Source organism: Lycium barbarum, chromosome 12 (assembly GCF_019175385.1).
Source record: "Lycium barbarum isolate Lr01 chromosome 12, ASM1917538v2, whole genome shotgun sequence".
Lineage (NCBI taxonomy): Eukaryota > Viridiplantae > Streptophyta > Magnoliopsida > Solanales > Solanaceae > Lycium > Lycium barbarum.
In genome coordinates this window covers 99370196-99394690 of record NC_083348.1, presented here as the reverse complement: position 1 = coordinate 99394690, position 24495 = coordinate 99370196, and the positions used below count along the sequence as shown (strand labels likewise).

Sequence of the window (24495 nt, the reverse complement as noted above, 5' to 3'; positions counted from 1 at the left end):
AAATAATGTGCAAAAACTAAAGAGAGATGAATGAAGAAAAGATAAAAGGTCTACAGGGCTTTGAGTTTTAAGCAAAGGGTATGCTTTCCAATAAAAACATTTTTGGAGTAGTATTTTTTTAAAAAGATAAATAAAATAGGAATGCAAAATTTTATCTAATCAATATTTTGGAAAGAAAAGCAATAATTACATTAAGGAGAGAGAGTGGAATTCAATTCATTGGAAAGAAACAATAATTACCTTGAAGAGAGAGAGAGTGGAATTCAATTCATTGGAAAGAAACAATAATTACCTTGAAGAGAGAGAGAGTGGAATTCAATTCATTCAAAACAAACAATAATTATATTGAAGAGAGAGAGAGAGAAAGTAAACAGAGAGAGAGAGTAAATTTTGTGTAGAAAAAATAGCAAAGTCACTATTATGATGCCCCATTTATACCTGCCCTCATTTATATCCGTAACCTCTACCTAATATTTAAAACTTGAAGACCCTCTCAATTGGCAAACTTGTTCGTCCCTTTTAATTTATATCCCCGCGCAATGTTACATCACAACCAAGTCAAACCGAGTAGGACGAAATATCCAATCAATTGCAATCTCTTATCAGATGATATCTCCCAGCACTATTATTAATGCTTAACCTCTACAAGACGATTCTCTTCTTTAGTGCACGCTCTCTTCACCAAGACTAACCCAAATTACACCACTTTGTAGTGCAGCAATGGCCCCGAGTCTCGTGGCAGGAGCTGCTTTGGGTCAAGTTTTTGACATGCTATGCAAATCCATTCTTGAAGTTGGCAAAAATATCGCCACTTTCCGTCCCAAATTGGACAGCTTGAACCAGACATTAATGTACATCAAACCAGTATTCGCTGACATTGAGAGGCTAAGCAAAGCATTAGAAGGCCGAGACGAAGTAATAGATATGTTCAAGAAACTGTTAATGGAAGGTCATGAACTAGTTCGCAAGTGTTCCAAGACTAAATCCTACGACGCATGCAGAAAATTGTATTACTCCAGGAAACTGACCGAGTTGGAAGATTCACTGGTGAAGTTCTTCCAGACACACTGTTTAATACAGGTGTGGAGGGATACTAAAGACATTCTGGTCAAGGTAAATGAACATGGTAAGAATTGGATGAGATCCACTCGATGTTTTTGTCAAGCATGGTCAGACATTGTAGAACTTATTATTTGTTGTTCTTTTATCAGGAATTGCATATTTAGAGTTTATATAGTATCTAGGCTAATCTATAATTTCTTATGCAGTTCTAATTTATTTGTGCTTAATTGCTAATCATGTTTATCCTAATCTTCTGCCACTACTTAATAGAGAGTGAACCCAACTTGGAGAAAGACGAGGCGCTCGCCAAGGAAAGTCTCTCTCCATCAGATCCGTATGGGTGTAGGTAACACCTCTTCTTTTCTTCTGGAGCAAAATTATTTTGACTTTTTTCTCTGTTAGTCGAAATGAAATTTTTTACCTTATCATATCCTTGTTACCTTATAAACCCATCTTTCTGCTTCAATCATTCTACGGCATCAAGGCTGAGACTGATGCTTTAAACAATTAAAGAAGAATGGAAGAGGAAATTTTTTAACTTGACTTACTGTCTTAGATTTAGCCACTTTTCGGCATCAAGCACGGTGCTCATGAAAAGAGAGGAGCAGAATCACTAGTCTAATTGATATAAAGTCCAAAGCATCATTCCATCATGAACTTGAGTTTTAATCAAATAACTTGTGCAGATGCAAATTGGTCATTCAACTTCAGTCATGATCTCTGTTAAAGTAAAAATCAGCTAGCAATATGTGATATTTTTGGAAGAATAAGCATGTGTTGGCTTCAAGAAGAATAAAATCAATTAGCAATATGCAAATCTGTGCAAGAACAATCTATTGGCTTCAAAAACATTCCTCTGATATGGTTCTTACTAAGAGTAATGCAATGAAAATTCAAAACAGCAAGTAATAACCTTTCAGATTTGCAGAATATTGTACTCGTTCAATGCTGGGGATGTTCAGTACTTGAAATGTGAAGAGCAGTGCTCTGAGATGTATATGTACTCTATGTACGATCTCCAAAGAACTACTCCATCTGTCTTATTTCACATCGCATGGGTTCTCGTTTTCTCTTTTATCAAGGTTTTCTCAACTGTCGCTAAATTTGTAAATTTTATTTTCACAAAGTCAGGAATTGATTTCTCAAATCATACTGCAAATTAGATGGTTTGATCCTTGTACACTGAACCGCATTGTTCATTTTCTCATGCATTTCAACAGAGTAAAGAGCTCCCTAAGACCTTTATGTTTTTAGCGAATAAATCTGCATGTGCAACAGACTCATCTACTCATTCTGGCCACCGTAAGACTTCTCAAAGCATCTTGTTGGTATGGATGTGTGTGAGTGTAGGGTCTGTGCCGGTTGCAAAGCTGAAATTGGTGGAACACATTCATATTGCATGGGAGCTGTTTGGCATCCAGAATGTTTCCGTTGCCAAGCTTGCAATCAACCAATTTCTGACTCTGATCAGGTCTAAATGTAGTCAAATTTACTTCAATAATTTTTTATCCGATAGTGCTTTCAGTTACTACCTTGACTTGTTGAATATAAAAGCAATTCATTTTTTATTTTTATTTTTGCAGTTAACAATGTCAGATAACCGCCCATACCATAAATCATGCTACAAAGTACAGCATCACCCGAAGTGTGATGTTTGCAAGAACTTTGTAAGTGTTCATTCACATCCAAATTCCTAAGTCATTTGGATCTTCTAACAAGCATTACATTCTTCCAGTCTCTAAATTTACTACTTTAGATCAGATGTAGGAGCAGCCTTCCTCAAGAAGCTGTTTCTGACTATTATCTATACTTCTTGTATGTTTTATTGCCATTAAAACACTTAGCGAGAATCAGCAATGTTTCCACTTCATGATTTTGGCTGCTGCATTCACTTTAGCTTTTGATTGCATTTTCATTTCTTTGTTGCATTCAAGCAGTCTACTAACTCTGGTCGAAGGCAAAGATCAGGAAAAAAAGAAAAGAAAAGAGACGGGGCAGCAACTAGAACTGCTATTCTCATATATGGATACGAGCAACATTAAGCCCTTAATTTAATTTCCGCGTAACTCGAGTAATCCTCAGGGAGATGCCTTATATATTATTATGCATCTGGAGTTTTCTGAAAATCTTTCATTTTTTGTTGAGATTGACATTTTATTATTGTGTATTGCATCATGAACTTTACTGTATCTAACAGCTTCTTTGTCTGGTAAAGTATGATGACTAACCATATTTTGTATATTTTGCTTTTCTTTTTTAATGACTTTAGATTCCAACAAATTCGGCTGGTGTAATTGAATCTAGGGCTCATCCTTTCTGGCTTCAGAAGTATTGCCCATCACATGAAAATGATGGGACACCTCATTGTTGCAGTTGTGAGAGAATGGAGGTTAGCTGCTAGTCTACTACTGCCACATTTCTGTTTGGTTTTTGACATGGTTTTTAAGAATGTAAAGTACATATCTGTCTTTAAAGATTAGCAGAACGAACTGCGACAATTTTTTTTTCCTCGTGTTATTGTTGAATAATGTTAGGATATGTAATTTTTGTAGCCCGTAGATGCCAGATATCAGATACTTAATGATGGTCGGAAGCTGTGTCTAGAGTGCTTGGACTCTGCGATAATGGACACTCATGAATGTCAACACCTTTATCTTGAGATACAAGAATTTTACGAAGGTTTAAATGTGAAAGTAGAGCAGCAAATTCCCTTGCTTCTAGGTGATATGCTGACATTAATTGAAGCAATGGAAAGAGAAAAAAATGTGAGACTTATGCTCAGAATTTTCTATTTCTTAAGACACTATACAATCACAAATCGAGAAAGCTGTTACCTAACTTCCAATTTCATTCGTTTGTCTTGATAGGGTCATCATCACATGCCTGAGACTCGAGGACTCTGCCTGTCTGAAGAACAGACCATTAGCACTGTATGAATCTTCCCTTCTTCTGCACTTTCCTTAATTGTCATATACTGTTCAAATTGAAAATTTTATCTTTATCCAAACAATCATGTCAGATTTCAAGGCGGCCAAGGATTGGTGGTTATCAGATTTTGGATATGTTTACAGAACCTTACAGGTTAATTCGACGATGTGAAGTGACAGCTATTCTAATCTTGTATGGTCTTCCTAGGTAATAAATGCCACATTTCCATTCATGCTTAATATAATGGTCTAAAATATCGTACCTCATCACATCAGAAAGAAAAATTTACTTCACTCTCTCAGGAGACAAATTACTTATAGCTCGGACCTTTCCAGGTTGTTGACTGGTTCAATTTTGGCTCATGAAATGATGCATGCATGGCTGAGGCTTAAAGGTGGATCTTTTATTCCAAAAACACTTGTATATAATATCCTTTTCTCTTTCTGATGATAAGTTTTTCATTTAAATGATTATAGGTTATCCAAGTTTAAGTCCAGAAGTTGAAGAAGGCATATGCCAAGTATTAGCTCACATGTGGTTGGACTCTGAAATTATAGCTGGTTCTAGTAGTAGTTCAACTTCTGCATCTTCCTCTGCATCCTCATCGTCCTCTTCATCACCATCTACTTCATCAAAGAAAGGGAAACGATCAGACTTTGAGAAGAAACTGAGTGATTTTTTCAAGCACCAGATTGAATCAGATACCTCAGCAGCTTATGGGGATGGATTTAGAGAAGGTAATAAGGCAGTGCTCAAGTATGGTCTCAAGACGACACTTGATCATATGCGGCTTACAGGAACCTTCCCGTGTTAAAATTTTCAGCCATGCTGAGTGTCCCCAAGTCAACTGGGATATTTAAAACAAGTCTTCTATACTAGTTTTGTAGGACCAAATAGCACATACAATTATAATCATAACACAATAATGAAAAGGTAAAGAGTAAATGCAGCAATAAGATGCAGATACGTTTAATATCACGCGTGTTTACTTCAAGTTTGTACACTTAGTTCATATAAAGGAAACCCATTACAAAGTGATGCACAAGTATATACCTTTCTTCCCGTGCCCCAGTGGTGCTTCATATTTTTTTCGTGGAGAAGAGGGAGATTGATCGTGTTGGCCTAAATGACTCCATGTATGTATGCAGCAGCAACAATTGCATCGTATTTTCCTGCTCCTGCAATTATATGGTGGTATTCTCTTATTTTTCATCTATTCAGAAAACATTTTTAGGTGAGTGGCTTCTTCAGCTTACTTCCACAGTGTGAGTCTCACATAGCTTGATCTAAATTAGATTAAAAGAGGAGGATTGCATTTAGTTGACGGTCATCATAAAAATATTTTAACTATAATGAGTCACTAAATTCATTGTATTAAGCAAAGGGATGGAGAGGATTCATAGACGACGAGAAAGAATCATACAAACAAAGCTACAGTAACATAAAAGAGGCAATTGGAACGATGAGTTCTCTCATAATATATTGCACATTGCAGTCCATGCGTCTTGTTTTTCCCTGCATTTTTCTTGCAACTGAAACAATTGATGTGACAAGAGGGGGTTGGTCAGATCAGCACTCCACCTACAATCCTAGGATTGTGAGTTCGAGTCACTAAAGATGCAATAACTCTAACAAAGGGGGATCAAAGAGAATCAAAGAGGAGGGGAATTTAAAAAAAAAAAAAAACAATTGATGTTGTATATTGTGTTGAGTCGACCCATCAAGAATAACATTGAGAAAAAAGAAAAAGAGGAACTAAATGAACATTACAGAGGCCACAAGTAGTCTTAACTTGACATTTAAGAACAAAAGTTATGAGTTGTTTGGTCAACAACAAAAATGTCTCGGGATTATAATTTCGGAACTATAATCCAAGATCTTAAATGTAATAAATAATAATAAAACAACAGCAGCAACAACAACATAGCCAATATAATCCCATCAGGTGGGGTAGAGTGTACACAAACCTTACCTCTACCTTGGGAGGTAGGGAGGTTGTTCCCAATAGACTCTCGGCCTAAAAGAAGGTACCAAGACAACAATAATAATAAGCAGTAATAACAAAATTTATATTGATTTTAGCTATTCTAACAACCAAAACACATATTAGTTCCAAATTTTGTATCGAAATTAATATTTAGTCTGGTAACTAAACGATCCCCTAATGAGCTATTCATAGCCGCAAAAATATCTAACTAATTTTAGATCTCAAAATTTCGAAATATTTTCTTTTCTTAAATTCTATCAATCAAATATCTATCCTATAAAATTGAATGGAGGAAATAATTATACGTTGTTGCCAAACAACAGCCAAGGGTGCAGGCAGGAACAAAACAAGATTCTTGACTAGCGGAAACCACCAAAGTCAACACTGTTGAGGACGAAACTTCCGACCAATTGCAATCTCTTTTACAAAGGATCTTTCTCATCACCACTATCAATGCTTAACCTTTAAAATGCAAGGAATTAAGATAAAAGTAAAACTCAATTAGTAAAGGATTTATAGGCAAATCTAGGTATGTTAAACCTAAATCCTCCTAATTGATTTCTACTAATGAACCTATATTAATTAATAATCAACAAGGAAGACTCAATGAATCCACAAATGAACAATTCAATAAAGAAAATCAAGGATAAGGGTTTTAGATTACCAACCAAAGATCCACACAACTAATCACTAAGATAATCTCTAGTTAACTAACCAAATAAACTATCACTCATAAGAGGGTTTTCTTCAATAATCAAGCTAAAAAACTAATGAAATGACTAAGGCAACTATATATAGTCTTGTGTTTTACAACTAAGGCCCAAAAGTGACCTTTTGCAAAATTAGCCACAAGTTGGTCGAAAATGTCTAAAATTGGCTCTTCTTTGGCCGATTGCACTTCTAGCCACTTTTTATGGCTTCCCTTCTTATGCCTTCATCTTCAACATCCTCCCAAGCAATCATCCACACGTTATACACTCTTGAGAGTGTTCTCCAAGCGCCTCCAATGCCCCTCTCTTCATGAACATCACTTGCAAGTCTTGGAGCTCCTTGGCTTGGCTACGAGTGAAAGACCTTGAAGGAGTGGTGCCCATTGGTATCATATCACATTGTTCATCCTGAATTAAGCCATTTTGCGGAGTACGTAGCAATGGTCGCGAGTGCTCTGAGTCCAGTTTTTGACATACTATACAAAGCAGTTCTTGATGTTGGTATAAACATGTCCACTTTCCGTTCCCAATTCCTCAGCTTGAAGCAGACATTTCTTAACATCGAACCAGCATTCGCTGACATTGAAACGCTAAGCAAAGCCTTAGACGGTCGAGACGAAGAAATAGACATATTCAAGAAACGGTTAATGAAAGGTGAAGAGCTATTTCACAAGCGTTCCAAGACTAAATCCTACGACGCGTTGAAAATGTTGAATTACTCCAGGAAACTATCCAAGTTGGAAGATTCACTAGTGAAAATCCGCCAGATACATGGTTCAGGCGTGTAAGGATGATTCAGGTGTGTAAGGATGTGGTTGGATGGATTCAGAAAATGTAATAAGGCAGTGTTCAACTATGGTCTCAAGACGACACTTGGTGATATCCAGCTTACAGGAACCCTCCCATGTTTTATTTTTCAGTCATGCTGAGTGTTTCCACGTCAACTCGGATATTCAAAACAAACTTTCTATACTAATTTTTTAGGACCAAATAGCACATACAATTATAATCATAATCATAACCCATTAATGAAAAGGTAAAGAGTAAATGCTCCAATATGACGCAGATACGTTTTATATATATAGAGGCGGAAATCCAAACATAGTGATGCACAAGTATATACCTTGCTTCCCCTCCCTCAAAGGTGCTTCATTTTTTTTCATGGAGAAGTGGAAGATTGATCTTCTACGCCTACTTGACTCCATGTATGTATACTCCTGAAATTATATGGTGGTATCCTCTTAATTTTCATCTTATTCAGAGAACATTTTGGGTTGAGTTTCTTCTTCAATTTACTTCAACTGTGTGAGTTTCACATAGCTTGTTCTAAGTTCGAATAAAAGAGGAGGATTGCATTAGGTTGGCGGTCATAGTAAAAATAGTTTAACTATGATGATTCACTATATTCATTGGATTGAGCAAAGCCGTTAGAGAGGATTCATATCCTACAAGAGAATCATACAAACAAAGCTACAATAACATAAAAGATGCAATTGGAAGAATGAGTTCTCTCCACAGTATACTGCATATTGCAGTTCCTGCGTCAAGTTATTCCCTGCATTTTTCTTGCACCTGATACAGTTGATGTTGTATATTCTATTGAATTCTATCCTATCAAGAATTAATATTTTGGATTCAGAGCCCATCAGAGAGAAAAAATATTAAGAGAAAAGGAAGGGAAACTAATATTTTGTTACATCTACCTTTTTTAAAAAAATAAAAAATAAAATTGATTGATTGAATTAATCAAAAGTTGCTAATTGTTATCCAATCCTATATAATACTTAGCTAAATTGAAGCAATTCAATGTTTCATTAAAGTTATAAATAGTGTTGACTACTTGTTACATTCACTATTTTTGTTTAAATTAATTGAATTAGATCTAAACCTGCTAATTGTTGCTGAATTCTATTTAATACTTAATTAATTGAGATAATTCAATATTTTTATTAAAGTCAATCATAGTATTGACTACTTGCTACATTTACATTTAAAAAAAAATGATTTAAATCAAAAGTTGTTAATTGTTACTCAATCCTATCTATTACTTAGCTAAATCTAAGTAATTCAATGTTTCAATTAAAATCAACCATAGTGTTGACTACTTGTTACAACCACTATTTTTTTTTTAAATTGATTGAATTAAATCTAAATTTGATAATTGTTACTCAATTCTATTTAATGCTTATCCAATTGAGATAATTCAATGTTTTAATCAAAGTCAATCATAGTATTGACTACTTGTTACGTCTACTTTTTTTTTAAAAAAAATCGATTGAATTAAATCAAAAAGTTGCTAATTGTTACTCAATCATGTATACTTAGCTAAATTGAAGCAATTCAATATTTCAATTAAAGTCAACCATAGTGTTGACTGCTCGTTACACCCATTTCTTTTTAAATGATGGAACTGAATCAAAACTTGCTAATTGTTATTCAATTTTATCTAATACTTAGCTAAATTCAAATAGTTCAATGTTTCAATCAAAGTCAACCATAATGTTGACTCCTTTTTATATCCACTTTTTTTTTTCTTCTCAAAATGATTGAATTGAATCAACACTAACTTTTATTTAATCATGTCTAATGCTTAGAGAAATTGAGATATTCAATTCAATCAAAGTCAACCACAGTGTTGACTACTCGTTACATCTCTTTGTATCGTTTTAATTTTATCGGATGTACCCAAAGGGACACTACTTGTTACATCCATTGATTGAATTTAAATCAAAACTTGTTAATTGTTACTTAATCCTATCTAATGCTTAACTATATTGAGATAATTTAATGTTGCAATTAAAGTCAACCATAGTGTTCACTACTTCTTACATCCATTATTTTTGTTAAAAAAAAAAAAAATTGAATTAAATCAAAACTTGTAATTTGTTACTCAATCATATCTAATACTTACCTAAATTGAAAAAATTTAATATTTCAACCAAAGTAAACCATTAGCATAGTATTAACTACTTGTTACGTCCACATATTTAAAATCTAGGAACAAGGAAAATTGTGTAGGTAGTCCTGGAACTCTCTCTCTAAATTGAGGAACTTTGGTGAAATTCATTGTGTTGACTATTTGTTTAATCCATTATATTTTTTAAATTGTGGATTAGATTTAAACATGCTCATATCTAATACTTAGCTAAATTGAGATAATTCAATATTACAATTAATATTAACCATAGTGTTGACTACCTTTTACATATATTTTCTTTTGAATTAATTGAATTGACTCAAAACCTAGCAAACATTTTACTCAATCATATATAGTACTAAGCTAAACTGAAGGAATTCAATGTTTCAATTAAAGTCAACCATAGGGTTAACTACTTGTTACATCCACTATTTTTTGTTTAAATTGATTGAATTAGAGCTAAACTTGCTAATTGTTACTTCAATTCTATCTAATATTTAACTAATTGAGATAATTCAATGTTTCAATTAAAGTCAACCATTGTATTGACTACTTGTTACATCTTATTTTTTTATTTTTTTTTATAAATTGATTGAATTAATTTTTTTTAGGACTTGGAACCCGCAACCGCTACTCTTCAGGTGCGCACAGCGTAAATCCAGCTCAATAGCTCACAAACCACACAGGAGAGGTAACCCGCACTAGGCAAGCCCCATGCGACGAGCTCAACCCAGAAGGCAAATCTCCTATTGTCGTAGGTAGGAGATTTCGAACCTGAGACCTTCATTATGAAAGTCACATGCTCAACCCACTGAGCCACCCTTGCGGGTAAAAAACTGATTGATTATCTCACAGGTTGCTAATTGTTGCTCAATCCTATATAATATTTAGCTGAATTTAAACAATTCAATGTTTCAATTAAAGTCAAACATAGTGTTGACTACTTGTTACATCCACTATTGTTTTTAAGTGATTGAATTTGATCTAAAATCACTAATTGCTACTCAATTGTATATTAGGAGCCCGTTTGGATTGGCTTATAAGTTGCTTATAAGCTGTTTTCAGCTTTTTTGAGTGTTTGACTGACCAGCTTAAAGTCATTTTGTGCTTAAAATAAGCTCAAAAAAGTAATTGAGCTCATTTGACTTAACTTATCTAAAGCAGCTTATAAGCTGAAAACATCTTATAAGCCAAAAAAATAAGTTAGACTATCCAACTTATTTTTTTTTAGCTTATAAGTTGTTTGCAGCTTATAGGCATAAGCCCATCCAAACAGGCTCTAGGTCCAATGCTAATTGCATACCAAAGACCTCATCGACATTGGCAAATACTTACATTTTCTCTTCTTATTTTCTTTAAATAAGAAAATGTCAAGTTGTCAACTTCGTTGAGTTAATTTAATAACAGCTACCTATATTTCCAAGTTGTTTGAAATAGTGTGCAAAAGCTAAAGAGAGATGAATGAAGAAAAGATAAAGGTCCACACAACTTTGAGTTTTAAGCTAAGGGCATGCTTTACAATCAATTGAGTCACCAGGTTTGAGAATAAGGTGCGATTTCTAAATTTAGTGGCCGGTGAATCACCGATCAAAAAGCTGATTTTAAAGAGATTCATCATCGATCTAGTGGTTGGTGCATCATTAATTAAAGAGAAAGCAGCCGCCAGATTTAATGATTTAATGGGATCTATAGATATAGTGGTTTTTGTGAACCGCTTTTTCTTTTCTTTCCACAAAAATTCAAACAATATCAAGCTTGAGCTTGAGCTTGGGTGGGATTGAAGAAAATTTGTCGAACGAATACAAAGGTATTTTTTTTTTATTATTGAGAAAGTAAAAGAAGATTATTCAGTAGCCATCACAAGAAGTTTCATTACATTTCTTCCATTTTATGGCAGACGGAAAAGAATATCTAATGATCGACTCACCTTTAAGAACGTGAACCTCAAAAAGATGATTTATTGTGATGTTACTATGGCGGTACTAACAATCTAGTCTAGCATACAAAGGGTGCCTTTGACCACTTGAACATCGATTGCTAGCTTCACGTAGCCTTTCCAAGACATCTCAGGAACGCGTTGTGTGACAGTTGGTATCCAGACTTTCAATTTTACCCTTATGAGTTGTTTGGTCCGTAACGAGAATATCTCGAGATTGTAATTTCGAATTTACAATACAACATCTTATATGTAAAAAATAATTTTAAAAAATTGATATAGAGTTAATATCGATTTTTAGCTAATTCCTACAACCAAAGCACCAAACACATCACAAATGTAATCCAAAATTTTATATCAAAATTACTCACTTTCTTTTAATTTGTTTTTTCTTAGTTTGATTGAGCACGACATTTAAAAAAGTAAAAAAAACTTTTAAATTTTGTTATTTTAAACTACAGATATGTATAATGTTTGTGGTTTTAAACATATCATGTGGAATGCAGAAATTAAAGGTTGCCAATTTTTTTTATATTTTTCTTTACAGAAACTAAAAAAAATAAAAATTAAGACAAATAAATTAAAACGGAGGAATAACATCTTAGACCGAGTAACCAAACGCATCCCTTGATGAGCTATTAATAGCCACAAAAAATATCCAACTTATTTTAGATCTTAAATAGTAAAATTCTTTTGTTAAATTTATTAAGTATTTTCAATCAAATACGATCATATTACCCAACTTATTTTAGATTTGTATTTTCAAAAATAAAAAAGATTTAAATTTAATCAATCAAATGCCCTCATATAATATTGAACTGGAGGAGCGTACTACTAATAATTGTGCGGTTGTTTCCAAACAATAGCCAAGGTGCAGGTAGGAACCGAACAAGAGAGATATTTGGGTGAAACCGAACAAGGGAATTGGGTCGGATCTGGGTGGATTTAATTAAAGGAAGAATAACCTATATATACATAAGAATAGGGTATATTTATAAAATATGACGATATTTTTCAATTTACAAAACAAATTGGGGATGAGTTATTTTGTTCAGAGGCTGCAATCGTGGGTGGCCGTTTAAATTAGGAGCAACTCAAAGCCATACTATAACTGTAGTGACATAATTGGGCGAAAAGTATAACGAAGGGTTCGAATAAACAATGTTTGAAAATTCAGGGTTTGAATAAACAATGTTTGAAAATTCAGGAGTATTATTGACCCTTTATTTTCATGCTGCTTTGAATTGATTGTCTTATCTCATTTTTTTTTTATCATGCTTTATCTTAAGCCGAGAGTATTTTGAAAGCAGAGATGTATGTAAATTCTATATTCCCAGTGAATTACACTAGTTGTTATTGTTGCATTATTAACTATACGTTGTTTCCAAGCAACAGCCAATTGGAGATAGAAAAAGAACAAATTGTTGACTCGGTAACTTTGCATCGCCACCAAAGTCAACAGTTAAAGGACCAAAGTCGAAGCTTCCGACCATTGCAATCTCTTTTACAAAGGAAAAGGATCTTTCTCAGCACCACTGTCAATGCTTAACCTCTACAAGACGACCCTCTACTATACTTCACCAACACTTGCCCCAAATTAGGTCATTTTAGAGTACACGTCGCAATGTCCGATCTCGTAGGAGGTGCTGCTTTGGGTCCAGTCTTTGACATACTATACAAAGCAGTTCTTGATGTTGGTATAAACATCGCCACTTTCCGCTCCAAATTCCTCTGCTTAAAGCAGACATTAATGGAAATCGAACCAGTTTTCGCTGATATTGAGAGGCTAAGCAAAGCTCTAGATGGCCGAGACGAAGAAGTAGAGATGTTTAGGAAGCGCCTGATGAAAGGTGAAGAGCTAGTTCGCAAGTGTTCCAAGACTAAATGCTACGACGCGTTGAAGAAGTGGAAGTACTCCAAGGATCTCACCAAGTTGGAAAGTTCACTGGTTAAGTTCTGCCAGATGCACGGGTTGATTCAGGTGTGTAGAGATACTAAAATGATTCTGGTTGAGTGTAAAAAACATGGTAAGAAATTGGACGAGGTTCACTCGATGATGAGAAATATGTCGTTGATGGCATCGGGTAGTAGTATTGGGTTTACAAATTCTAGTGGGTCTTCAGGGTGGATGAGTGGTGGTGGTTCTAGTTTTGGCAGCTCAAATGGAAATGGGTTTTCAGGATGGGCTGATGTGCCCCAAATTCCTCATTCTGTGGTTGGATTTGAAGTGCCACTTCAAGAATTGAAATTGAAACTGCTTGATGAGAAAGATCAGGTGGTTGTTCTTTCTGCTCCTGCTGGATGTGGAAAGACTACTTTGGCAGCTATGGTTTGTCAAGAGGAAGATATCAAAGGTATTTCATGTTTATTGTTTGTCATGTAAAATGTGTCTGATACTATTAATACTGCTAAATTAGTCCTTCCCTAGTTTATAAGATGTAATTGAAATTGGCTTTCTTAAAATAGGTCCATGATCTATTTTAGAAGAAACTACTTGTATTCCTTTGTAAGTTCAAAAAGCTAATTCTCCACTTTGGGTGTGTTTGGTATGAAGGAAAATGGTTTCCATGGAGAATCTTTTCTTGGAAAACAAGTGGGTTTCTTACTTATTTTCTAGTGGTTGGTAAGTAAGAAAAAATATTATCCCAAAAATATTTATATGTAATCTAGCAAAACACTATGCGGTGGGGGTTTGGGGGTGGGATGGTCAAGGGGTAGGGGTTGGGGGCGCTGGCCGGATGGCGAGGGGACAATGAACTTGGATAGTCACTTATGAAACTTGTTTTCCCTACTCCATTTTCCTTATTTTTAAGGACTTGTTTTCCTAGAGAAAAGGTTTTTCAACACATTTTGACTAACCAATCATGGAAAAATGTTTTCCTCCATACTAAACACACCCTTTGTCCTCGAATCGCGTGAACTCAAATGACTACCTGGATCAATTTCTCTATGACTTAAATCGATTCTTACTCTGTCCATTTATCGGTTGAATTCTCATCTATGCGTTTTTGTTTTATGATTACATTGGAACCACTTGAATACTTCACATGAACATAATACTATGTTTTCTTGTTAGGCAAAGAATAGAGAAAAGAGAAATTTGTGTTCTGGGTTGTGATTTACTCTATATACGCAGTTTATAGCTTTACCTTTTCCTGTGGTTTCACAATATCCTTCTGACAGCATGGAAGAAAGCCCCTTGTACCTAAAGTCTAGCTCGTCTCTGATCCCATAAAAGAAGAAATATAGCTGCTTCTTTTTTGTAAATCCACTTATTGCCTATCTGATTACTGAAATTATGGCAAGACTAGTTGACATGTAATGTTGCATCATGTTCGTATGTTATATTAAGTTTCTTGCTGAACTTTCAGCATATTTGATCTAATTCTCTTAACAGACAAATACAGGAGCATCTTTTTTGTCACTGTTACCAAAACACCAAATATCAAACGCATTGTTGGGGAAATTTTCGAGAAGAAAGACTACAAGGTGCCAGAGTTTTCTACTGAGCAAGATGCAATCTCCCAACTCAATAACCTCCTTAGACGAAGTGCATCTCAACCTGTATTGCTGGTGCTTGATGATGTTTGGTTTGAATCAGATTTCGACATCGAGAATTTTGTATTTCAGATACCTGGATTTAAGATTCTGGTCACTTCGAGATTTGTGTTCCCAAAATTTTATACATATAAATTAAATCTTTTGAGTGAAAAGGATGCCAAGGCTCTCTTCTGCACTTCAGCTTTTAAAGATAGCATCCCTAATGTGCGGCTTGATCTTGTTCATAAGGTAAAAGACTATCTTCGTTTACAAAGGTCTTTTTGAGTAATTATTAGGTTATGAATTCATGTGAAATGTATACGCTATTGTGCATGTGCTTGAAAGAAAAAAGAGTGAAAATGCATCTGTTGGAATCTACTTCTGTTACTGCTGATTTACTAGAATAATAAGTAGTTTAGCATAGGAGGAGTCTTGTTTAAATTTATAGTTAGTTAGATCAGTTTAGTTGAGATAATTTAGGTTTTTGAATTTTATTCTGCAGATTTTCTGTTTTGAAATTGGCTATTTAAAGCCTTCTATGCTTAATACAAGTTTAGAGACAATTTCAATCATTTTTAATCTACTTGCTCCTCCACCATCTTTTAAAAATCCAACAGCATCTTTGCTAAATAATATAGATCTGATTTCTAAATAAGACCTCCCCAAATTCATTTATGATATAAAGTTCTCTGCTTTGTGGATCTAAATGATGGCATGGAATGGCAGGTTGTGAGAAGTTGCGGCGGTTTTCCACTGGCTCTAAGAGTTGTAGGACGTTCATTGTGTGGCCAGCCTGAGGTGATATGGTTTAACAGAGTAATGATGCAGTCTAAAAGACAAATTCTCTTCCCTACTGAGAATGATCTGCTTCGTTCTTTGCAAGCCAGCATCGATGCCTTGGATGAAAAAGTTCTTTACAGCAGCAGAGAAACAACTACATTAAGAGACTGCTACCTGGATTTAGGATCATTTCCTGAAGATCAAAGAATTCATCCTGCTGCTCTTTTGGATATGTGGGTGGAACGATACAATCTAGATGAAGATGGCATGAATGCAATGGCCATCTTCTTTGAACTGTCTTCACAAAACCTGGTTAATCTCGCCCTTGCAAGGTATAACTTGCTTCAATTTGTCTTGAAACTGTACTGTCTTTGCTACTTCATGCATGGAACCACTACATGAATATTTATCTGTTTGGAACTAATTTAGAACTCATAGAGTTAGGTCGGTAGAACATTCCAGTGGCTGGCTTCATTTTATCCCGGTTCCACCTTTTTGGTCTATGGTGTATCCCATTGTTGAACTTATCAAGTTAGCTGATTCATTGAATAGATTCTTTATCCAATATCTGATTGTTTAGTTCATGCTGATTCACAGAAAGGATGCACCAGCAGTTGTTGGCTTACATAATTTACATTACATACAGCAGCATGATATGCTGAGAGAACTGGTCATCCACCAGTGTGATGAGAAGCCGGTAGAAGAGAGAATGAGAATATATATCAACATCAAGGGGAATGACTTTCCTACGTGGTGGTTTGAACAAAGACATCAGCTGCTTCAAGTGGAGGTTTTGTCTATAATCACAGGTTTGTTATCCATCCTTTCTCCTTTTTGGTCAAAATTAGAAATGTCTTCTGCAAATTTGCTTCATCTTATCTCTGCTATTGGAATTGCAGATAAAGATTTCTCCTCTGAGTGGTATGACGTGCAATGTCCTAAAGTTGAAGTCCTTGTATTGAACTTTGAAACAAGTACCTATAACTTACCCCCTTTTGTAGTACAAATGAGCGAATTGAAGACTCTGATTATGACAAATAATGGTTTCTTCCCAGCCAAATTGAATAACTTTCAGCTTTGTTCTCTGCTCAATCTTAAGAGAATCAACCTGGAACGCATTTCTGTTACATCGATTTTCACATCCAATTTGCAGCTACCAAATTTGCGCAAAATCTCCCTGATCATGTGTGAAATCGGGGAGGCATTTGAAAACTCTGCTGCCAACATGCCTTACATGTGGCCAAAACTCGTGGAGATGAATATCGAGTACTGCAACGACTTAGTAGAAGTACCAGCTGAAATATGTGATCTTGTTGATCTTAAAAGGCTCAGCATCTGTTATTGTCCCGAACTGGTTGCCCTTCCCGAAGAGCTTGGGAGGTTGACAAATTTGGAAGTACTAAGGCTTCATTCTTGCACAAAATTGGCTGAGTTGCCAAAATCAATTGTAAAACTTAGTAGATTGGGATTTCTTGATGTATATGATTGTGTAGATATGGACTGCTTGCCAATGGAAATGGATCAACTCTGTTCTTTACGGACCGTCTGCATGGGAAGTCGCCTGGGGTTTACTGAGCTTCCCAATTCTGTGCTGAAACTAGTGCAGTTGGAAGATGTTGTATGTGATGAAGAAACAGCCTCTTTATGGGAATATTTTAAGGAATATCTGAGGAATCTGAGAATCACTGTGATAAAGGAAGATATCAATTTGAATTTGCTGCATAAATCATTATTTATCTGATTTCAAGTAAGATGCTGTTGGAGCACTTGCATTGGTGGAACTTGAATATGGATGGATAGAGCAAAGCAACCACTGGAATAACTTGATCAACAGCAACAATCAAGGTAAGTTTCTTGAGGCGACTTTGGAGTAGAACAAAATGAGCTGAACTGGTAGCCATGTGTGAAGGCTATTAACAGTTGCATGTGTTCTCAATATTCCAACACATAAGGACTTTCTCCAATATTATTTTCAGTGAAAAGATGCAGCTCAAGATTGATCATTTCACTTAATAAGTTTCATACAACTGTCAAGGAATTGACATCTTATTTGGAGCTGTCGTTAGAGTTGGAATGCAGAAAAGCTAGTGCAGTAGATTAATGTAAGTTTGAACTTTAGTAGGCTCATAAAGAACATAGTGTATTGATTTATGGAACGGCCATCCATTTACATCCTTAAATTTGGATAGGGCTTTGGACCCTGACCCTGATGTATTCCTATTTATGCATGTAAAGCGATCCATAATAATATAGATGCTTCTTTGTCAAAAGGAAGATTAGTTGTAGGTCCACAGCTAGTCCAATGGATTAGCAGTAATTCCTATTTAGTGCTAATGATTTTTCCTCTTTTTTAAACTTATATGTTTGGTTGAATTAAGAGTGTGTTTTTGTTTTGAGTGTATATAATATGTATATGTGATAAGAATCGGGTTATTTGAATAAAACAAGAAAGTATTGCGGAGCGAAAATATGAAGATTAAAGGCAAAATTTAAAAATATGTGAAATTCGAGAATAAAATCCCCAAATTTTAAGATTAAGTGATAAGAACCGTAATTGATCTTAGTATTCGAAATTAGTGGATTAAGATTAATTACGTTACTAATAGAGTTAATTCAAGAACTTATATCAAAAGGTGTTCTAAACTCCTATTTCGAAGAAATTAGAGACAATATGTATATATTAGGGTATCTCGCCAAATGAAATGGCAAAATAACATCGGAACTAAGCAGGAAAATATTTTTGGCTTTGCAAAGGTTATTTTACTATATTTAAAATTCAAGAAATTTGACCAATTAATTGCAAATGTGGCGAGCCAAAATTGAGTGTCAACACACGTTATAGTTAACGGATATCTTTAGCCAAAAACACAATTTTTTGAAAGATGCAGCTCAAGGTTGATCAAATAACTTCTAAGATTAATAAATCATAACACTGTCTGCAATTCACATCTTGTTTGAGGCTGATATTAGATCTAGAATACATAAAAGCTAGTAGCAGTTGGCACAGCAAACCAATGTGAATTTGAACTTTGGGAGGCTAAAAGGAAAGTTCAGTACATTAGTTTTGTGGGAGGGCCTTCCTTCTTATCCTTAATTGGCTATGCAAAAATCGATTTGGTTTGACTGCAAATTTCTGTCGGAGGCTTGTGCTCTATGCAAGATCTTTATTCGTTTCGCGCAAAATTCCTGTACTCCCTTACCTGCGGTTATCATGCAGGCATTCCCAAACCTGATGGCTTGTTTGTCTAGCCAAGTGACACTGAATTGAATGTAAGTCTGTATTGCGCCTCAACGCATTTCGGGAAGATATGCTAGCTCTCAGTTCGAATGACATTTCACTCCAAACCACAAGGCATTTGTTGATTCTTCAAAATGAGCTAGTTCGGACCTCCACTTAGTTTCATTCAAGCTTCATTTTGGTCATGAATAGATTACCCAAGTTCGGATCAAGAAGTAGTGACAATTGCCCTATAAGAACTCGCTTGCATTCACAACTCAAATTGAAAAGGTGCATTTATGCTCTTCAATTCTTAAGGATGAGTTACGAATTTCAGGTAATCATATAACACTAAAAGTGGCAAACTCCTATCTAATTACCATTTTACCCTTCCACTAAATTAAAATCTAATTAAATAGTAGTAATATTTCATTTACGTAAATATACTTTCTCCATTCCATAATAAGTGACTTTTAGGCTTATGCACACCTCTTAAGAAAGTGCTCACTCCTAAAAAATTAGGAATATTTTTACTAACTTATCCCTAATTAAATGCCTAGAAAAAGAAAAGCTTAATGATTTTTGATTATGTAAATAAGAGTCATTTTGAAAGAAGAAGATCAATTTTTTCTTGAAATCCTAAAGAACCACTTATTTTGAAACAAAATGAAAAGCCTAAAAAGTCACTTATTATGGAATGGATTTTACTTTTACTTTTACTTGTTCACTATTCCAAAAATAGATTTTCATTTATACTTGTCATTTTTCGCATATCAAGATAAGACAACTTTTTTCTTCCTATTTTACCTATAGTATTAAATACTCACTTCAAATCATTTTTTTAAATCCAATAAAAATATGCCCCAATTAATTTGGGTAAATTGGTAAATTGTGTGCTTTATTTAATTTTCTTAAACAACGTGAAAAGTCCAAAGTGAACAAGTAAAAGTGAACGGAGGGAGTAAATTATTTTACAATAAATTGTACTAGCTAGGTAAACTGAATAATTTACTGGTCTTTAATGATTATAATCCCACGGTTTGCCCTTTAACAGTTGAATGTATTCTTTATCGTATCATTTTAGGTTAGGAAGATGATAAAAAGAGAAAATTACACCCTATGTTTTTAGTGTAACAATGCTATCAAAATTGACCCATATTTTCAAATCTTACAAAAAATATTGCGGAGGCGGTGTTGTGGTTGTTGCCCGACGGAGCTCCGATGATGAGTTTCGGCGAGAAATCTCGGGTCATGCCAACGGTGGGGAAGTCGCCGGAGGTGGAGAAACTGGTAAGTACTGGGGTAATGGGTGTATAATAGTGTATAATATCGTACATGGGTATAGACACACCTCTATACAGGTTTATACACCCATATACATAATGTAATCAGTCCAGATCTATGTTTTATACCTACTTATACAATATTGTATAATTGTCTATAAATGAGTATATGTGCGTTATTTTGTGTATAATATTGCATAATTATATTTTTTAGTGTATATACCTACACATTATACACCTTCAAACACCTATATACATAATGTAACTGTCTTTTGTATATAAGTGTATAACACTGTATAAAGTGTTATTAGGCTAAAGCTTTGCAATGTAAGTTTTGGAATTTCTTTTTGCAATATAACTAAGCAAATTGTATATTTCTGAAATTTTCCCATATAAAAATGATCTTTTCATTATCTCTTCTTTATTTCATTGTTTATTACACATTAATACAGAATTTCATTACAAGTCGAGATGGTAGGAAGTCTACAAGTAGGAAGCCTCTTAGTAAAAAAGTTGAAAGATAAAATTGTACGTCCTTTAAATATTGAACGACATTTTTGTCCTTTAAGTAAGCACTACTTCATTTATATTTTTGTACAAATATTTTAATATGCACTACAAAATTAAATAAGAGATAAAGTTAACCCTTGCATCATGCACGTTCATTTTATACATGTTTATATGCCCATATACATAATGTAATCAGTCCAGATCTATATTTTATACCTACTTATACAATATTGTATAATTGTGTATAAATATGTATATGTATTTTCCTGTATAATATTGTATAATTATATTTTTAGTGTATATACCTGCACATTATACACCTTCAAATACCTATATACATAATGTACCTGTCTTTCGTATATAAGTGTATAACACTATATAAAAGCTTCTTCTTTTTTGCGCGGATTGCCCTTCTTTTGGGGTGGTCTTTAATTTTTGCCCCTCAAATTGGTGGTTTTTAATTTTTTTCCCTTCGCCTAATACCCCAAGGTTCTGAGTTCGAACCCATCTTAGTAAATAAAAGAAGGAATTTCGCAAGGCAGAGGTTTGGATTCGCAAGACAGAATTTTGCCTTCAAGACTCTACCTTAATGCAGAATTTCAAGGCAGATTTTTGCCCAAAACTCTACCTTAAGGTAGAGTTCGAAACTCTGCCTCAAGCAGGCAAAATTCTGCCTGCAGGCCTAACTTTGGCCCGAATAGGCTTAAGTTTGCTGCAAAACTCTGCCTTACGAATTTTATTTTTAACTGAGTCGGGTTCAAACCCTAAACCTTATGTTATTAGGCGAAGAATAAAAATTAAAGATCACCAGTTTGAGGGGCAAAAATTAAAGACCCTCTCAAAATAAGGGCATTCCTGCGAATTGCCCGTATAAAAGTATTTTTTAGGCTAAAGCTTTGCAATGTAAATTTTGGATTATTTTTTTTGCAATGTAAGTGAGCAAATTGTATATTTTTGAAATTTCCCCATATAGAAATGATCTTTCATTATCTCTTCTTTATTTCATTGTTTGTTACACATTAATACATAATTTCATTACAAGTCTTGACATGGTAGGAAGTCTATAAGTAGGAAGCCTCTTAGTAAAAAGTTAAAAAGTTGAAAGACCAAATTGTACGTTCTTTAAATATTGAACGACATTTTTGTCGTTCAAGTAAGCACTACTTCAATTATATTTTTGTACAAATATTTTAATATACACTATAAAATTAAATAAGAGATAAAGTCAATCCTTGCATCATGCACGTTCATTGTATGCATTAAATTTAGGCATTTGATAAGAGATAAAGTTAATCCTTGCATCACATTCATATTATGCATTAAATTTAGACATTTGTTTTTAGTAACTGTAATCCCCAATTAACTTTTGTTGAATGTTAAATTTATTACTTTTATATTTATATTAGTGTACAATGTACCAGTGTTACCTCGTTTTAATGGATATACCCTTTAGGCATTAAAAATGGAGAAATTTAACCGTCACTTTGGTGACTTTTCTGCTTCCTAATTCAATCACTTATGAAAAATCATTCAATATATTCATGGAAAACTCATTTACTAAGTATTCTTCTTCGGCTCTTTCAACAGAAGAGCGGCCAAACTGCAGGCTGCGACAATTAAATTTGGTCTGTCTATGTGCATTTTGGTAATCCATTTCATCTAATTCTCTTGTAATAGAAGTAGAATATATCCACTACTCCTCGAGCAAAGTTTTTTGTTCGAAATTTTTTAACGTTAGATATAAAAATATAAAACTAAAATAATCACAGAAGATTGCATCCACCAAACTCATCATTTTAATTTTTGGTCTTGCTTAAAGTTGTTCTTCCGTAAAATACAACTTTGTCCTCCTTTTTGAATTTCAATCCAGCTTCACTTTACACTTAATTGATTTACTATTAGGATTGTGATTGTGAATATAAGAGTGATACTTCACTCTTTTCAAAAACTATATCTGACAAACGGTTGTAATTGTTGTTCTAATGTTAAAATTTACAATGCTAATCGGCCCTAATCCTCTGAAATAATATATTTCGTTTCGAACCATGTTTAGCACTATGTGACTTTTATTCTAACTATTAATACAGTTTTTGTTTTTTTTCATGTTTAGCTCTAACTAACTATTAGTAAAGCTTCTTTTTTTTCTTTTTCCCCAGGATAAATTATAAAAATTTGTGAAGATGAGCATAGAATGTAAAAGTGATTGGGTGAATGGACTACAAATTGGCTAATTAGCATCTATGTTTTACTTTCTTTGCATTTGAAAGTGTATATGTTTACGTCTCATTGCTATTTTTTTGACAATTGATCGATATCTTTTTATTCCGATCAATTTGAGATCTGCTTTTAAGTTTGCTTTAATATTAATCCTAGCTTATATTTTTTTCCTTTAAATGTTTTGTATCTCATGCACATGTTTTCAGTTGTATTGAAAAGTTTGTACCTACTAATATAGAATACGCATGCAACGCACGTGTTCGAAAACTAGTTATGTAATGTAATTACATGCTTCATATATATCTTTTATTAGTTTATAAATAAAACAAATTATAAGTTTTAGCTTATATTCACATGAGTTGGTAAGAAATTTAATTAACAGTTGGGTCTCTTATTAACTATTTAAAATAAAGATATTATTTTTTGAAAAACAACATTTGTTATTTGAAATTTTTGTTACCTCATTATAATTATTTAAGTGGTATTTTTAACGGAAAATTTTGTTTATTTAAGTATCTTGTAATTGATAAAATCTAACATCTCTTAAATACACACACATTATTCACTAATTAGAGATTATTTACTTGTTCATATAAAAATGCTCATTTAATTTTTTATAACTACTTAATATTTAGTTTACATTTTATAAAATAAAAAAATAAAATAAAAAATCCTCAGTCTATGTAATTATCACTTCACAAAATTATTGAGATCAACAACTGTTATTCTTTTTGAGTGGACTAGAAAGTTCTTTTTATATTTATCAACAATTCGGAGTTACGTGTTATATGCATGATAACAAATAGTGTGACATTAAGAATTATCTTGTAATTACGTTATGAATAAAAGCGTGTATCTAATTATCAAATTATGTAATTACTTGAGCTGTGGGTATAATAACAAGAAGTCTCGGACACATCTTACTCCTTACATGACAAATTTTTCTTTGTCAAAAAGAAATGCTATTGTTCTATATTGAAAAATAATTCAATTTTTGGCTTTTAATTTTATCTTCAGTGATCATTTGGCTCGGAACAGTGATCTATCGAGATTAAAATTCCAAATTCATAATCCAACATTCTATATGTAATAGATAACGCAAAGATTTTGATAATACAATATTTAATACCTGTTTTAGCTAATTCCAAACACATACCTTAACAAATATAATCCTAAGTTTTATACCGAAATTAGTATCTTAATCCTCATAACCAACCAATCCCTTAATGAGCTATCTATGGCCACAAAAATTTAACTTGTTTTAGATCATAATTCTGTTTTAAAGAAAACGACACCGTATAAAATCGAATGAAGGGAGTAATAACTACTATAACCGTATACGTTGTTTCCAAGCAACAGCCAAGTGGACCAATTCTTGACTCCGTAACTTTACATTGCCACCAAAATC

The 24495-nt window shown here is 33.8% G+C and overlaps 2 protein-coding genes and 1 long non-coding RNA gene across 3 annotated transcripts; 2 read left to right on the top strand and 1 right to left on the bottom strand.

The window, feature by feature from the left end:
* Positions 1-512: 512 nt before the first annotated feature.
* LOC132623036 (protein DA1-related 1-like) lies at positions 513-5038 on the top strand. Its single transcript, XM_060337731.1, has 10 exons — positions 513-1126; positions 1333-1408; positions 2413-2533; positions 2646-2729; positions 3332-3451; positions 3615-3827; positions 3930-3992; positions 4082-4197; positions 4326-4384; positions 4467-5038. Exons 1-10 carry the CDS (start codon positions 721-723, stop codon positions 4802-4804), a joined length of 1596 nt encoding a protein of 531 aa, XP_060193714.1. The 5' UTR covers positions 513-720; the 3' UTR covers positions 4805-5038.
* On the bottom strand, positions 4476-6738 carry LOC132623037 (uncharacterized). Its single transcript, XR_009576082.1, has 3 exons — positions 6646-6738; positions 5044-5168; positions 4476-4613 (listed from the first exon to the last, which is right to left on the bottom strand). It is a non-coding gene; the product is annotated as an uncharacterized LOC132623037 (long non-coding RNA).
* A 6159-nt stretch (positions 6739-12897) lies between these two features.
* On the top strand, positions 12898-18215 carry LOC132621432 (probable disease resistance protein At5g66900). The gene is made up of 5 exons (XM_060335697.1): positions 12898-13894; positions 14938-15329; positions 15807-16192; positions 16458-16669; positions 16760-18215. The coding sequence occupies exons 1-5, from the start codon at positions 13165-13167 to the stop codon at positions 17599-17601; spliced, it is 2562 nt and encodes an 853-aa protein (XP_060191680.1). The 5' UTR covers positions 12898-13164; the 3' UTR covers positions 17602-18215.
* Positions 18216-24495: the final 6280 nt, after the last annotated feature.